This window comes from Moschus berezovskii, chromosome 20, assembly GCF_049115385.1.
Source record: "Moschus berezovskii isolate FMDL1 chromosome 20, NW_MosBer_1.0, whole genome shotgun sequence".
NCBI classification, from domain to species: domain Eukaryota; kingdom Metazoa; phylum Chordata; class Mammalia; order Artiodactyla; family Moschidae; genus Moschus; species Moschus berezovskii.
The window spans coordinates 30,152,416-30,169,789 of record NC_142479.1 but is presented as its reverse complement, the minus strand read 5'-3'; the positions used below and the strand labels follow the sequence as shown (position 1 = coordinate 30,169,789).

Here is a 17,374-nt window from a genome sequence, read left to right as displayed (position 1 = left end):
AAGCTTTTTCTATTTTGAGACAAACGTATGAATCACCTAGAACAAGGGCCTAGAATGTAATGGGTCCAGCAAATCTTAGCTCCTTTCTTAACTAATTCAACTAAGATTTTCTTCTGAGTGGATTCTGTCCAAATGATCCCTATTTCTCTTATTTGGGGAAAACGCGGAGCTGGCTCTTGTGTGAGGCCCTGAAGGGAAAGGACCACGGTTGCCATGCCGTTAATTAGGCTCACAGAGCCTTATTTATTCCTTAAATACTTCTTGGGCACCTATAATGGCCTTTGCCTTTAGTTAAGTGTGATGATACAAAGATGAAGAAGCCAGACATTGTTGACCTCGTGAATCTTGGATTCCAGAGAGGGCAACATTCGTTCATGTTTTAGTACGCCAGGTTAGTAAGCTAAATGTCTTATCTCAAATTGGTGCCCCAGGGACATAGGGCAGTATGAACATAGAGGAGCATGACAGAAGAACTGAGAGTCCACAGGCCTGGATTTGAATGCCAACTCCAGGGCCTTTGCAGCTCCAAAACTCAGTTACTTGACAACACTGAGTTTGTTTCTTCAACTGTAAAATGGGATCAAAATCCCTCCTTCAGTAGGATGGGAGGTGAGAGGGAGGGATTCAAGAGGGAGGGGACATATGTATACCCATGGCTGATTCATGTTGCAATATGGCAGAAACGAACACAAACTTGGAAAGCAATTAGCCTCCAATTAAAAATACATTTAAAAAATAATAACTATGTCAACAGACCAAAAAAGAAAAAAGTGCCTCCTTCGACAAGGGATCTAGACAATAGCCTGCTCTTGGTTAACATTACTATTTCATTCCCTACAACCTTACGGTCTTGTCAACTTCAATCCTCAGCTCCCACTTCTGAGGGAAAATCACAAGCTTGCTCCTTCTTCCACAAGCTACATATTTTAAGACCCTGCAGAAGTCTCCTGAGATTACATTAACAAAGTCTTAATTCTCTACAAAACTGCAAGCTTTCTAACACTGCCTAGGTAAGACTAATGAGCAGAAGTGACACAGAAAGGTCACTTTTCATTTAATCAACATTAAATTCCATGAAAGAAAGGCTTTTGTGAGAGATTAGTTTTATTTTGCTGAATATGGTTTTTGTCTTTTAAGAAGAAAAGTACTGTTCTTAGTTCATAAGTACTTATCAGATGTCCACATATCAGGAAATGTTGGGTAGGAAGTACATCCCAGACTTTTGTATTTCACAGACCTGTAATATATATTCAAAATATTTTTTGACATTTTGTCAGATAGGATTTACAAACAAAGCCAGCAAACCTGACATCTACTGTCACTTTAATTTTACAGAAGGACACAGAATAAAAATAGCAAGAAACTTAAATTTCAGAATAAAGGATAATCTTCCAAAGAGAACAAATTTAGATTTACCAAAAAAAATCACCATGGATACTGGACTTTTAGTTACTTTGGAGTGGTTACTCCCAAATCTGCCTTCATAATAATAATTTCATTTCTTAAAAAAAAAAAGTGAGCGCCACTAATACCACTTGAATCAGAATTTCCGCTATTTTTAAAAGCTCTCCAGGAAATTCTACTGTGAGGCCAGGGTTGAGAATAACTTGCTATAGAAGATACAAAAACTCAAGGAATTTATAATCTAGTGAGTTTAAAGCAGGTATTAGAAACTCACATACCTACAGGGTCAGCTGTCAAATGAGCTATGTAGCTGAGTGTTCTACCAAAAACTAGGAAGACAGAACAAAGCAGCCCCAGCCTCTGGGATCTAATACATGATGATCTCAGGTGCAGCTTGTGGAATAATAAAGTGCACAAAAAATATAACGTGCTTGAATCATCCCCAAACCACTGCCCCCGACAGTCCGTGAAAAACTGTCTTCCGTGAAACCAGTCCCTGATGCCAAAAAGGTAGGGAACCGCTGGAATAAAGAGAAGATACTAACTACAGTCTTCCAAAGAGGAAAAACACCCAACATACCAATGAGCAGGTGTCAGAGAAGGGCATTAGTTTTCCTGGGAGACCACAGAGCAGTGCATTCAAATTCTGAGAGGGAATGATTGCCAACCTAGAATGCTTGATGAGTCCCAGTCAAAGGTAGGATTGAATAAAGAGATTTTCAGCTTTCTATCTCAGAAAATTTACCTCTTGGGCACCCTTTCTCAGCAAATGGAGGAAGTGCTCCACTAGGGTTAAGGAATAATCCAAGAGACACACTGACTGGAGCTGAACAAACTGTCCGTTTTGGCACTGGCTGATTCACACACGTGTGGAAAGTTCTGAACCTGTTTAGGAGATACCTCAGTGAGTGCGCTACTGTCAACAGTTGTCACAACAGTTTGTTGTCAATAACTGAATAAATGTCACTTCCTGAACTAAATCTTTCATGTTTAACCAAAGATCTAGATGCTTACTCTGTTCCCCTCGACAGAGAAAGCCCTCCAAAGAGATGTATTTACCCTTCATCCCTACTTACTCTTTTATTTTTGTTTTGATATTAAAATCTATTATACAGCTTCAGAATTTATGCTTCTGAGAAGATGGAGTAGCATAATCTTCCTACTCCTCCTGCTGAGAAAAACTAAAAACTATGGGGAAAAAATATAATAAAACAAATGTAAGAAGACTGACAGATGACCAAGGTACCTCAAAACTCAAGGAACTCCATACTGTGCATTCTTAAGGTTTTTGTCTTGTGTATCCCAGAATTGGGGGCAAAAGATGCTGGCAACATGGAAATGCCGACACAGACAAAAAAGCCCCAACAAAATCCTGCTCTCTGCAGCCAAGGGATCAGGAAAGGGGCAGCCTAGCAAGACCAACTGATGGCCAACAACCACTCCACTCCAGCCAAACACCATCATCCGTGTTGAATGGTGGTGGCCCACAAAAAGACATGTCCACATCAGAACCTATGACAGCAATTTTATTTGGAAAAAGCGTCTTTGCAGGTATAAGTAAATTAAAGACTTGGAGATGAGATCATCCTGGATTATTTGAGTGGGTACTAAATCCAAGACAAATGTCCTTATAAGAGACAAAAAGAGGGAATTCCCTCGAGGTCCAGTAGTTAGGACTTGGTGCTTTCACTGCCATGGGCCTGAGTTCAATCCCTGGTCGGGGAACTAAGATCCTGCAAGCCTCACAGGGCAGTTGGAAAAAAAAAAAAAAGCCCAAGGGAGAAGGCCTTGGAAGACAGAGAGAGAGACTGGAGTAACGCAGTAAGAAGTCAAGGAATGCCTGTGGCCACCGGAAGCTCCAAGGATTCTCCCCTAGACCCTCTGGAAGGAGTACAGTCTTACCAATATATATGTTATACATGTATACATAACTTATTTATTACCATTATATATATATACACACACACTTAAAAGTGAAGATGATTTTTCTCCCTCTACTTAAAAGATTAAATCTGAATTAATCTCATGAAAGAAAAAAAATACACACACATACCTTTTACTTTTTTATTTTTGTTTCAGATAGTTGGATGAGGCATCTACATTCTAGAACATCTTCTGAATCACTAAACAAGTGAAAAACAGCTTACTTATATATAAAAAGGCAACAGGAAAAGGTCATGATTGTCTAATAGGGAACTGGAATCCCCCAATAAATTATCTTACAAAAATATCAAACTTGCTTTTCCACTTTTCTACTCTTAAAAATGGAAAAAAAAAAATTCACATTAAAGAGAAAAGATCTTAGTCTGGTAAATAGCAAGTTAAGATAATCATGTTTACATCCAAGTCCTTCAAATAAATATTTTAAACAAATTTTTTTCCCAAAAACTAGGTCAAGTATTTAGCCTACACTTGTTTGGTCCCCTAAAAGACCATTCATGAACTGGACTGCAACTCAGACCCTACCAAGAGCGACACGCAAGTCACTGAGGCTGGATATGCACCGGTGCATATTTCATACATGGGACATAGCTATTAATAACACTGCTGTGCATACTACTTCTATAAGTAGTTTTACCCTGTAAAACCCCTCAAACCTAATTGGGAATGGAACTGCAAGGAAAGAACAAAAGAAAACACTTTGCCTGTTGTAGACATTTGCTCAGTAATTTTTAAAACTTATCACACTTTTGGGACTTAAAGATTACTGAACATGAGATAAAATTCAATACTGCTTACAAATCCCTGAAGATGAAGAGCATATTCAATGCTCCTGTGGAGAACACACAGGGGATTGCACGTGACAGTGTCCATTATGGCATATTCTGCCTGGTCTATTCCTGGGTTTTCATTCTAAAGTCTTAAATGGCCTTGGATCTTTAAAAGATGGAGACTTAATAAAAAATGATGTTATGTTGCATTTTTCTGTTCTTAAAACCAACTTTAGAAGTACAGTGGAAGGGTTCATAGGGCTTTCTGTATCTCCTCATACTTTAAAAGCCCATTTGATTTTTATTGTGATGTCATATTCCAATTAACACTATGCTAAAAAATAAAATGGACTGCACTGCGATGGTTTTGTCCACCATATTCACGCCTCTTATTGCTAAGATAGTCCAAAAGAAATTCCGTAAATAATTTCTGTTTCCAATGGCTTAACTGAGAGATGAATCTAACCATTTTTTAAACCAGTGACAACTGGGCCGAGAGGAAAGCTATGTGAAACCCCTGCACACCCAAAGCCAAACATCGGAAAGCCTAGAACACCAACACTTTCCACCCAGGATAGAAAAACGAGCATCCAAAGTAAAGAGAGCCACAAGACTGATCGAGCGACCAGTCAAACACCACTTCTCTGTTATTTGAGCTAATAGTCACTCGAAGCTTGAAGTTTCCGCCTTCGTTATTATTGGTGGATCCTAGAGCCACAGCTTCAATGTCAAATGTGACAGTGGACCCAGAAGTAACTGCGGGCAACTGATTAGTCATTTCTTTTCCATTTACAAAAACTGCACCTAAAATGTTAAGGTAAAGAGTCATTCACATGTGAGCAACAACTCAGAATGGAAACAAGATGCTAGATTATTGGTAATGCAGCTAATTTCCTAATTAAAGAAAACATTTTGGAATGCCAACTGGTCAAAGATAATGCAGTTAAATATGTTCATTAACCCCCACATGCCCAAGGCAGAAGGAAAAGTTAAAGCTTTAGTAATGTTTTAGGCTTCTGGTCCAGGGTTCCACTCTTAAAATAGAGACCATGAGTTTCCCACGTGGATGGCATCAAAAGAAACTTGACTCGGAATAAATAAGGATCCTGTCTACCAACTGTTTGACCCACACCATAATAAAATATTAACACATCTTGGTAGTGATTTTTAAGTGTGATCACTGTGAAGTAAGGGACCAAAGAACACTATAGATGTAAACTCTCCTCATTTCCCTAACCTATGCTGAATTTATCTTTCTCTATGTTGACTTCAGATGACTTGCTGCTAGGCACACGGAATCCAGGAGTAAACTGCCTGGCAAAAAAAATCTCAGCTCAATCACCTCCAAACGAAGTCATTTTACGCCAGCTGCTTAAGCCATAGCTTCTCTGTGGCTTATCTACCGTGTGCTGTGTGTGCCCAGTCACCCAGTGCTGTGCGTGCTCCTTTCCAACTCTCCGCGACCCCATGGACTGTAGCCCACCAGGCTCCTCTGTCCATGGAATTTCCCAGGCAAGAACACTTGGGAGTGGATTGCCATTTCCATCTCCAGGGGATCTTCCCAACCCAGGGATTGAACCTGCGTCTCCTGCATTGTCAGGCAGATTCTTTACCACTGAGCCACCTAGGAAGCCCTTTCATCAACTACAAAATGGATATAACGCTACCCCTCCCTTCAAAAAGGTGTTAAAGATTAAATAAGGTATTATTTTTAAAGGGTACAGACTAATGCCTGGTATGAAGCAGTCACATAGATATGTCATTAAGACCTAAATTTTTTCATCTTATGGTATAAACGTGTGATACTGAGACTAATTCAAATCTTATTATAGGAAATCATACATTTCAAAGAGAACGGCAGTTATTTCCTCCTTACTTACCATTTGTACTAATGCATACTGCTTGATCCCGCTGCAGGGAGTCATATCCGTTCTGTTTTTCTGCACACACTCCTATACTGTCTCTTCTGTCTGGTTGTCCCACAGTTTCAACTCTGTCAATGGGGCAGAAATGTCTTTTAAATATTTTTTTTAATGTGATCTCTACTACCTGCTAAGCTTAACAAGAGCTATCTCATCACAACTCCTCTTAATAATAGCGAACAATGATTTAGCACTTCTTAAATTCCAGGTCCTGTTCTGAAAACTTTGTGTCTGTGTATCTTATCTATAAATCTTCTCATTCAATTCATGTAACAATCCATGATGTAGGCGCTGTTATTATCATACCCAGTTTATACATGAGTAAACTCAGGCACAAAAGAAAAAATAAGGTTTTAAAAAAAAGGGACAATAAACAGATCTGATCACCGAGCTGAATGGTGGAGCTAGGACACAAACTCAGGCATTCTGACTTCAGAGTCCACGTTACCTGTTTACGGCTATGACAGCACATGTCTGCTCTATGTTCTGTTTCTAGACATGTAGAAAATGTGTCATATCTGCCATTATAACGCATGTGACCCTCACGTAAACGTTTATTAGGAGAGTCTATGCAATGACTACTGTTTACTAAGCATTTAAAAATAGACATTATCCTTATTTTAAAACAGAGGAAAATATGGTTATGGACACATTCTGTCTGGAGAACTTCATACATAGTAAGTTGAAGCATTTCCTTTTGCGTTTAAGTCTCAAACAATACGTCATCAGGTACTTAGATATAAAGGTCAACCCACATCCCGATTACCAGGGTCATCTTTCTCTCCATTACAGAAAGCTAGACTTTGCAAGGACAGAAAAAGAAAAATGAGCAAGGGGCAGCATTTAGCTTTTAAGGGAAGATGTGATTACTGATACTCAGCATGGCCTCAAAATGTCTTTCCTTGTAAAGTGGCAAACGAATGAGTCCATAATAAACACGTGGGTGGGTTTCTGAAGTCATTTCAGTTCTAAACCAGCAGTATAAAGAAGGAAGAGAATGACGCCAGCCCCACGACAGCACAGTTAAGTTCTAGGACTCATTCTACCATAGGGACACACACTTTCTAAATGATATACAGACCAAAATACCTTTAGGAGATTTCCAGAATTCAGTTAAAAAGTCTCAAAGGAGCACCAAGCTGAGAACAGCTGCACTGAACTGGGGAAGAAGAGTAATTTCACTGGCCTCATGTCAACCCCTTTTCCAAGCTACCACAGCTCGGTACCAGGCAAGAACAGCCCAACTCCTGACTTTTCCTTCAGAAAAGACACACGGGAGTGGAGTGTGCATCCAGCATTCCAGCTCCCTGGAGGGTTTCCCAAGGACTGGTTTCTGTCATGTCTCATTTGCTGCACTGAAGGAACTGGCATAGCATGGATGTCTGAATGCTGCCAAGACCAAAGAAAAGTGAGGGGTGGCAGCCTGCAGCCAGGGCTGCAGGGAGGGAGAGGAGGAAGACTTCTTTTCAGAAGGTGTGCTATCTTTTCACAGGCCAGCTCAAGGGAATGGTATCTGTCTCATTCCCTTGTCAGGAGCCAGCATACTCTGGATCTCTGGGGGCCACTGGGTCCAAGAGAGTGAAGGCACTCTGCGGCCTCAGAATGTGCAGTACCACAAACTGGCACCAGAGGGAGCAAGAGATTACGAACGCCTGAAAAGCCAGCAAGGCTCTAACTGAGAAACCACACACACAAACTCAGGGAAGTCCATTTACCAGGAAGATAGAACAATCATAAATATATACGCAACCAACATCAGAGCACTTACATATATGCAGCAAAAAATGACAGAACTGAAGGGAAAAACAGTTACACAATAACAGAAGGAGATTTCAATACTCTGCTTCAATAGTGGATAGAACATCCAGATCAACAAGGAGTAGGGGATCTGAACAACACCATAAATGATATGGACATTCCTCCCAGAAGCAGCAGAATATACATTCTTCTCAAGTACACAAGGAACATTCTCCAGGATACAGCACATGGTAGGTCACAAAATAAGTCATACCAAATTCAGGAAGACTGAAATTACACCATGTTTATTTTCTGACCACAATGGAATGAAACTATAAATTAATGGCAGAAGGGAAACTAGAAAGCTCACGAATATGTAGAAATTAACCAACTTTTGAACAGCCAATGGATCAAAGACAAAATCAAAAAGAAAATATCCTGATACAAATGAAAACAAAACCAAAACATATAGGATGCAGCAAAAGCACTGAAGAGCAAAGTTTACAAACACATACATCTAAAAAGATATCAGGGACTTCCCTGCTGGTTCAGTGGTTAAAGCCTCTCATTTCCAATGCAGAAGGTCATGGGCTCGATCCCTGGTCAGGGTACTAACACCGACATGCCATGTGGTGCAACAAAAAAAGTTTGTTTTTTAAATCCAATTTTCAAAACATTTAAATAAATAAATTTTTAAATATCAGAAAACAACTTATACCTCAAAGAACAAAAAAGAACAAACGAAGACTAAAGTTAAGAGAAGAAAGGAAATAATAATTATATTAGAGCAGAAACAAACAATATAGATACTAGAAAAACAACAGAAAAACATCAACAAAACTAAGATGTTTTTTTAAATTGATTGACAAAGTTGACAGATTCAGCTAGATTAACTAAGATAAAGAAAGATAAGACACAAATAAAGTCAGAAATGAAAGAGGAGACATTACAACTGATACCACAGAAATTAAATGGATTATAAGAAACTCATGAACAAAATATACCAAGAAATTGGATAATTTAGAAGAAATGGGTAAACTTCTACAAATACACAACCTACCAAGAAGGAATCATAAACACACAGCAAATCTGAACAGATTTATAATTAGAAAGTAGTCTGGATCAGTAATCAAAAATGTACCAAGACCAGCAGTAAACAACAGCCCTGGACCAAATAGCTTCACTGGCGAATTCCACCAAACGATTAAAGAATAAATAACAATCCTTCTTAAAGTCTTCAAAAACACTAAAGAGGAGGGAATACTTCTGTCAATTACAAACTGGCACTTGTCAAGGGCAGTTGCCATCTCCCTCTACAAGGAATTAAATCCTGTGCTGCTGCAGCTGTTGACTTTCAACACCCGTGAAAGGAGTTTGGGGAGGAGAGCAGGAATGAGCCACGCTGTGCTCAGGGAAAAACTGGCAGGACAGGTCTTCAGATATTTTCAGAAGCAGATTTTATGAGCCCAATTCTTGTATTTCCTCATGTCTAGAAAAGCACTAAAATCCTTTACGGTGATGACAGTTCTTCCTGACTAGCATAAACCTTCTGAAAAAAAAATAAGTGCTTGATTGCATGTATTCCCCTTTCACCAAAATCACATATACACTGAACTCTCCCCGCTGCCTCTTTGGAGCAGTTTCTCGGAGCTCTCTGAAATGCTGTTTCCCAGGCTACAGTCCTCATTTTGCCTCAAATAAAACTTATTTTGCAATTCTCATGTTGTGCAATTTTTTTTTTGGTCAACATTTCCAAACTTATTTATAAGGTTAAAATTATCCTAAAACCAAAGTCAGAGAAAGACACTGCAAGAAAAGAAAACTTCAGGCCAACAATTCTGATGACTGACCATAGATGTAAAAATCCTAAATTTAAGTACTAGCACTGTTGGTGAGAATGTAAATTGGTCCTGCTACTCTGTAAAACAGAACGGAGGTTCCTCACAAAACTAAAAACAGAGCCACCACATGATCCAGCAATCCCACTCTTGGGCATATATCCAAAAGAATTCAAGGCACTGAGAAGAACACAACATTACTTCTATAATGTTCCCGCTAAAGATGCATAATCTGAATCTTAACATCTAGGAAACACTAGAAAAACCCAAAATGAGGGACTGTCTATAAAATAACTGACCTGTGTTCTTAAAAAAACACCAATATCATAAAATTGAAAAGAGACAGAGAAACTGTTCCAGATTAACAGACACTAAAGAGAGACTTCCCTGGTGGCCCCGTGCAAAAGAATCTGCCTGCCAACGCAGGTGATATGGGTTCAGTCCCTGGTATGGGAAGATTGCACACGTCTCTGAGCAGCTAAGCCCCTGCACCACGACTGCTGGGCCCATGTGCCGCAACTGTTGAAGGCCGTGAGCCTAGAGCCTGCGCTCTGCTCAGGAGAAGCCACCACAACGAGGGGCGCAGGCACCACAGAGAAGAGCAGCCCCTGCTCCCTGCAACCAGAGAAAGCGCGCCACAGCAACGAAGAACAAGCACAGCCAAAAATGAGTAAATAATTCAGAAAAGAAAGACTCTTCCTGACAATGCAGGGGACATGGGTTCGATCCCTGGTCCAGGAAGATCTCACGTGCTGCAGAGCAACTAAGCCTGTGTGCCGTAACTGCTAAGCCTGTGCCCTAGAGCCCAAGAGCCACAACTGCTGAAAGCCCTTGGCACCCAGAGCCTGTGCTCAGCAACCAGAGAAGCCACTGCACTGAGAGGCCCGGGAACCTAAACCAAGAGGGGCCGCTGCTCTGCAATGAGAGAAAGGCCGCTCGAAGCGACAATGACCCAGCACAGCCAAGAGTAAATAAATAAGTGAGACTAAAGGGACAGGACCAATGAATATCACACATGAGCCAAGATCTTTCTCTTTTCCGCAAAGAATGTTAATTGGGACAACTAAATCTAGTAAGCTCTACAGGTTAGATAATAGGGTATCAATATTAACTTTATGATTTTTATGATCTCTTTTTATGAAATAGTCACTGAAAATGATTTGGGAAAAAAAAGAAAATGATGAAGCAAATGTCGTATTAGGGAATCTGGGTGAAGGCTTTTCGGGGATTCTTTGTACTGTGCTTGCAATTCTTCTGTGAATCTGAAAAATCATGTTTATAAAGATTTCAAAAACACACAAATCAGGGACTTCCTTGGTGGTCCAGTGACTATGACTCTCTGCTCCCAATGCAGGGGGCCAAGGTTCAATCCCTGGTCAGGAAACTAGATCCTACATGCCACAACTAAGAGTCTGCCTGCTGCCACTTGGACCTGACACAGCCAATCAAATAAATAAAAATAATTTTTTAAAAATCAAAACACACAAAACACTATATGCATAAAAATATATATATATATAGAGAGATGAATGTGAGAACCATAAGATACTTCAAGTTTATCCTTAACATCTCTAATATTGTTCTCTAAAAAATAAAAACATGCTAATATTATCACTAATAGATGGAGGATAGTAATTATTTGTTTTATTATTGAATTATGAAGAATTTGGCTTACCTTAATGCCTGGAGATAACCTTGAAGCCACTAGAATGTTCCAAGTGACAGGACTGTGTTTTTACTATCCATGGTGGGCATCTCAGACCCACCATGCTAATGAGGTGCTCCAGGAGGTGGGTCCCTAGACAGTTTATGCTAACAAGATGACTCAGGATGGGAACAAGTCACCCAAGAAAGATATGATCACAGGGTTGAGGCTCTGAGTGAAGGGATGTCAGTCCAATCTCACAGATATGTATGTGTGTGCATGTGCGCATGCTCAATTGTTTCTGACTCTTTGCAACCCCGTGGACTATAGCCCGTCAGGTTCTGCTGTCCATGGGATTTTCCAGGCAAGAACACTGTTTTGGTTACCATTTCCTTTTCTGGGGGATCTTCCCGAGTCAGAGACTGAACCTGCGTCTCCTGCAATCAATAAAATCCCAATAAAAACTCTGGACACCAAAGGCTGAGTAAACATTCCTGCTTTGTAATACTCTTGAGTACTGTTATTGCAAAAGGTCTTGCTCCCCTGACATGTACGCTTCGGTCTGGAATCCCCTCACATCTCACCCTGTGAGTCCCTCTCTCTGGCAGGTTCTGATGTGTATCCTTCTGCTATATTAACAATGCTATCATAAGTGAAGTACTTTCTTAAGTTCTGTGAGTCATGCCAGCAAATTATAAAACCTGAGAGTGGTCATGGAAACCTAGGAATTTGTAGCCAGCTATGTAGTTAGAAGCAAGGATGGGCCCTGGGGACCCCCGAGCTTGCTACTGGTATCTGAAGCGAGGGCAATCTTTTGGCAGACTGTGCTCTCACTTGAGTTTGGCCGGCTCATTTCAAATCTACATTTTTTTCTGTGATTAAGCTTTTTAAATGAATAATTAACTCAAATTTTCTTGAAACAAAGTATGAATTAATAGAACTCAAAGCAGGAAGTTGCTGCATAGAACAGGAAGCTCAACCCGGTGCTCTGTGACAGCCTAGAGGGGTGGGGTGGGGAGGGAGGTGGCAGGGAGGTTCAAGAGGGAGGGGACATATGTATACTTATGGCTGATTCATGCTGATGTATGGCAGAAACCAACACAACATTGTAAACCAATGATCGTCCAATATAAAAAAAAGAACCTCAAAGCAGTGAGAAAAAACATCTTGGGAAGAAAGGAAAAAAAAACTCTTAATCTGAATAAATCACAGAACTGTTCCTAGAAACATTCTGCATGAAAACAGCATTTGATAAATAACACAAGTCTGCTGATAAGCTTACAAAAATTTCTATGAATATAAAATGAACCATGAAAATAAAGAGCTAATTTTCCTGAAACCCAGAACTATGTTCATAGCTCACTACATCATGAGGAACGCTAGGCTAGAAGAAGCACAAGCTGGAATCAAGATTGCCGGGAGAAATATCAATAACCTCAGATATGCAGATGACACCACCCTTATAGCAGAAAGTGAAGAGGAACTAAAAAGCCTCTTGATAAAAGTGAAAGAGGAGAGTGAAAAAGTTGGCTTAAAGCTCAACATTCAGCAAACTAAAATCATGGCATCTGGTCCCATCAATTCATGGGAAATAGATTGGGAAACAGTGGAAACAGTGTCAGACTTTATTTTTTTGGACTCCAAAATCACTGCGGATGCTGATTGCAGCCATGAAATTAAAAGACGCTTACAACCAACCTAGATAGCATATTAAAAAGCAGAGACATTACTGTGCCAACAAAGGTCCGTCTAGTCAAGGCTATGGTTTTTCCAGTGGTCATGTATGGATGTGAGAGTTGGACTATGAAGAAAGCTGATCGCCGAAGAATTAATGCTTTTGAACTGTGGTGTTGGAGGAGACTCTTGAGAGTCCCTTGGACTGCAAGGAGATCCAACCAGTCCATTCTAAAAGAGATCAGTCCTGGGTGTTCATTGGAAGGACTGATGCTAAAGCTGAAACTCCAATACTTTGGCCACCTCACACGATGAGTTGACTCACTGGAAAAGACTGATGCTGGGAGGGATTGGGGGTGGGAGGAGACGGGGACGACAGAGAATGAGATGGCTGGATGGCATCACCGACTCTGTGGACATGAGTTTGAGTGAACTCCGGGAGTTGGTGATGGACAGGGAGGCCTGGCGTGCTGTGATTCATGGGGTCGCAAAGAGTGGGACACGACTGAGAGACTGAATTGAACTGAACAAACAGAATGCAAATTTAACATCTTTGAATACTGTTTTTTTTTGGGGTGCATATCACACAGCTTGCAGGATCTTAGTTCCCCAACCTGGGGATGAATCCAGATCCCCAGAAGTGAAAGCACTGAGTCCTAATAACCACCAGATTTTCAGGGATTCCTAACATTTTTGAATTTTTAAGTTGCAAGACAAATTATCAGGACATTATATCTTAAAAAACTACTTGAGTGGTTCTCTCACATAAACAAGTCCTATTAAAAAAAAAACTCTCCTATAAATCATCCAAATATAAAAAATATATAAAAAAGAAAACGGCATACAAAATAATTTATGTCAGGGTACAGTGACCCCAGAGATATAATTAAATTAAAAAATCAGCTTATGCACAAATTAGCAGGAAGGCATCCATTGCATAGAATCACGGAGAAAGCTGCAGAGGATAATTTTTCTCAAAGATAAAGTATTCTGAGAAAGAACGTGGTTTAGAACAAAAAGAAGCAAGATGGACAGCAAAAAGAAGGCTAAACCTATTACTCTGCACTTTGGCTAACTGGGATTTTAAGTGGTAAAGCCTCAGAACCTCACACTTCCTTCTTCCCACAGTGAACACCTGGAGCAAAGATCCAAAAATTCAGTTGTTTGGATAATATATCCAAACATATTATGAAAAGTATCCAACTTTATGATAAATATAAGAAAGAAAAGAAGAATATTATTATGGCCTACAGCTACAGATTAAAACAGTAACACTTAAGACTGACAAGGATGCAGCAACATCAGTCAGGACCCTCACATGCTGCTGGGAAGACTGCAAGTACCTCCAGGAACACGGCCAGCTGGCCTGTGTGTCACTAACGGGAAACTAGTCCAAGGAACAAATAAGCCGTATGTTAACAAAGAGGGTCATGGCACAGCTTGACTTGTCAGGAAAAAAAGAAATAGAGAAAAGGGATGTCTTATCATGTCACGGTAGACAAGGATTTTTTTAATATAGAAATATATTCCTTACTATACAAATCCTAAAACAGCTTTTATCCTCTCTTAAAATAAAACTGATTATCTTATTATTATCGTAAAAATTGAAAATCTTCCAACAAAGAAAGTTCTAGGATGGCGAATTCACTGGTGAATTCTATCAAACATTTAAGGAACAATACCAATTCTCACAGACAGTTCTGAGAAATAAAAGAGGAAGAATTATTTCCCATCTCACTCTATGAGGCTGGCAATTACCCTGATACCAAACACATCATAAGAAAAAAGAGATAGATATCTCTCTTGTGAAGAGACATAAAAATCCTCAAAAAATAAATAAAAGCTAAATTTACAGCAATATATACAAAAGAAGAACACATGGTCAAGTAGGGCTTCTCATGGGAATGCAAAGCTGATCCAGTATTTAAAAATCTATTGCTGTCATCATATCAACAGAAGACAAACCATATGATTATCTTAGTAGTTATATGAAAATAATATGACAAAATTAAACATCCATTTATAGATAAAGCTCTCAGCAAAGTAAGAATAGAAGGAAACTTCCTTAACCTGATAGAGGGTATCCACAAAAAACATACAGCTAGCATCATACTAGTACCTTATCCCTAGATCTGGAATAAGACAAGGATGTCTACTTTCAATGCTGCTACTCAGAATTACACTTCCTAGCATGTGTAGTAAGACAAGAAAAAAAATGACAAAACACTGATGGAAGGCATTTTTAAAAAAATTAAATGAAGATGGGAATTCCCTGGTGGTCCAGTGGTTAGGACTCTGCCCTTTCACAGCTGTGGGACTTTGTTCGATCCTGGCTTGAGGAATCAAGAACCCACCTCGAGGAATCAAGATCCCACAGGCCGAGCAGTACTGCTGGAGGGAAAAAAAAAAACCTAACAAGGGTGACTTTCAGATTTACATACCTGAGTTCTCTTCACTGGTGGCTGAGACGGTAAAAAAAAAAAAATCTGCCTGCAATGCAGGAGAAAACCTGGGTTCGATCCCTAGGTCAGGAAGATCCCCTGGAGGAGGAAATGGAAACCCACTCCAGTATTCTTGACTGAAGAATTCCATGGACAGAGGCGCTCTCGTCAAAAGCTGCTTACAGACCACTGTCCACTGTCACCAAAACACACAGCCCCTGCTTCGTAAGGTGACGCACTCTGACTCCCCTGGAGATTTGTTACACCTTTTCTCTCTGCTTCCTCAGGAACACTCAAGCACTGTTCTGTCCTGGCCTTGTTCATAAGTCTTGAGGGGTCTTCTTTTGGGACTGAATACCTGGAGATTCTGAGGTTGGCCAGCAAATTATCATAATGTCCTGCCTAGCTGTGTCTTTATGAAGCCTTTGCAGCTCACGTGGAATGTGAGTCTTCTCCATTACTTCAGTTCAGTTCAGTGGCTCAGTCGTGTCCGACTCTTTGTGACCCCATGAATCACAGCATGCCAGGCCTCCCTGTCCATCACTGTTCAAAAGCACTTCTGGGTGCCCCCACCTCTTTTACTCCTCCAAAGTTTCCAGAAGTGGAAAAAATTCAGACCTAAGGTACTGCTATGCATCTACTGGCCCCAAAGATCTCATCTCTCTTTTAAACCCACTCTGACCAAACTTCCTCCCCAGCAACTCCCCTGAAACTATTCACTTCAGGGTCACCAAGCGACGTCCACACTGCAAACCCAAAGGTCAATTCTCAGCCCTTTTCTTTCCTGTTGGGTCAGCGGCATTTGATCACTAGCCCCTCTTGGAAACCCTCTCTTTGCTCGGCTTCAAGGACGCCACATGCTCTCACTTTTTCCATCTACCTCACTTGCTGCTCTTCCTCAGAATCCTTTCCTAGTGTGCTCTTTCTCCCCAAAAGGTAAATGGTAGACTTCCCAGTGTCCTCTTCCTACACGCACTCCCTTGCTGATCTTATCAAGTCTCATGGCACTAAATACTCATCTGTATGTTAAAACAGTGCTTCCCTCGTAGCTCAGTGGGTAAAGAATCCCCTTGCAATGCAGGAGACCTGGGTTCGATTCCTGGGTCGGGAAGATCTCCTGGAGAAGGAAATGGCACCCTACTCCAGTACTCTTGCCTGGAAAATCCCATGGACGGAGGAGCCTGTCAGGCTACAGTGAATAGGGTCTCCAAGAGAAGGACATGACTTAGCGACTAAACCACCATGTTAAAATCTCTGAAGTTGGACTTCCCTGGCAGTTCAGTGGTTAAGACCCATCCTCCAATGCAGGGAGTACAGGTTCGATCCTTGGTCAGGGAACAAAGATCCCACAAGCTGCGCAGTGCAGACAAAAAAAAAACTAAAAAAAAACCCTCTCACTAGTATCTTCAGCCTGGTCTTCTCCACTTAACTCCACACTTGTATATCCACTGTCCATTCCACATCTTCACTTAAATGTCTTATAAGGAAATTAATTTGTGAAAGAACAAACTGATATTCACCCAGAAATAGGCTCCTCAAAAGACCTCACCTACTGCAGTAAATGACAATTCTACCCTAAGTTACTTACTCTGAAAATCCCAAGGTTACACTTGACTCCTTTCTCATACCCCACAACCAACTTGTTAATAAATCCTCTCAGTGCTTCCTTCAAAATAAATCCGGATTTTGACCACTTATCACTAACTTCTGGTCCAAGTCACCATGAGCTGTCACCAAGATTAATCCTGGCACAGCTTTTCCCTCCTTTCTGGTAATATTTTTGCCCCTCCTCTCCAGCCTCCTAACTGGTCTCCTCCAGGCCTTCACCACTTTCCAGACTTCTTTCCACCCAGCAGCCAAAACAACTTGTAAAACATACGTCAGATCACCTCATTCATCTGCTCAATGTCCTCCAATGGCTTCCTGTCACATTCTAGGTCCAAGCAGAGAGAGACGGGGCTGGACTGCCAGGATCTGAATCTCAGGATAACTGTAAGAATTT

General features: G+C 40.6%; 1 protein-coding gene across 1 annotated transcript in view; it reads right to left on the bottom strand.

Annotated features, from left to right (window-relative positions):
- Positions 1-1,505: 1,505 nt before the first annotated feature.
- Positions 1,506-17,374, bottom strand: part of CRLF3 (cytokine receptor like factor 3) — a 48,431-nt gene continuing 32,562 nt past the window's right edge. The window contains exons 7-8 of the mRNA XM_088828693.1: positions 5,996-6,108; positions 1,506-4,919 (exon numbers count right to left, since the gene is read on the bottom strand). Coding sequence (XP_088684819.1) covers positions 4,663-4,919; positions 5,996-6,108 — 370 coding nt within the window. The 3' untranslated portion in view covers positions 1,506-4,662. The remainder of the gene's footprint in view (positions 4,920-5,995; positions 6,109-17,374) is intronic.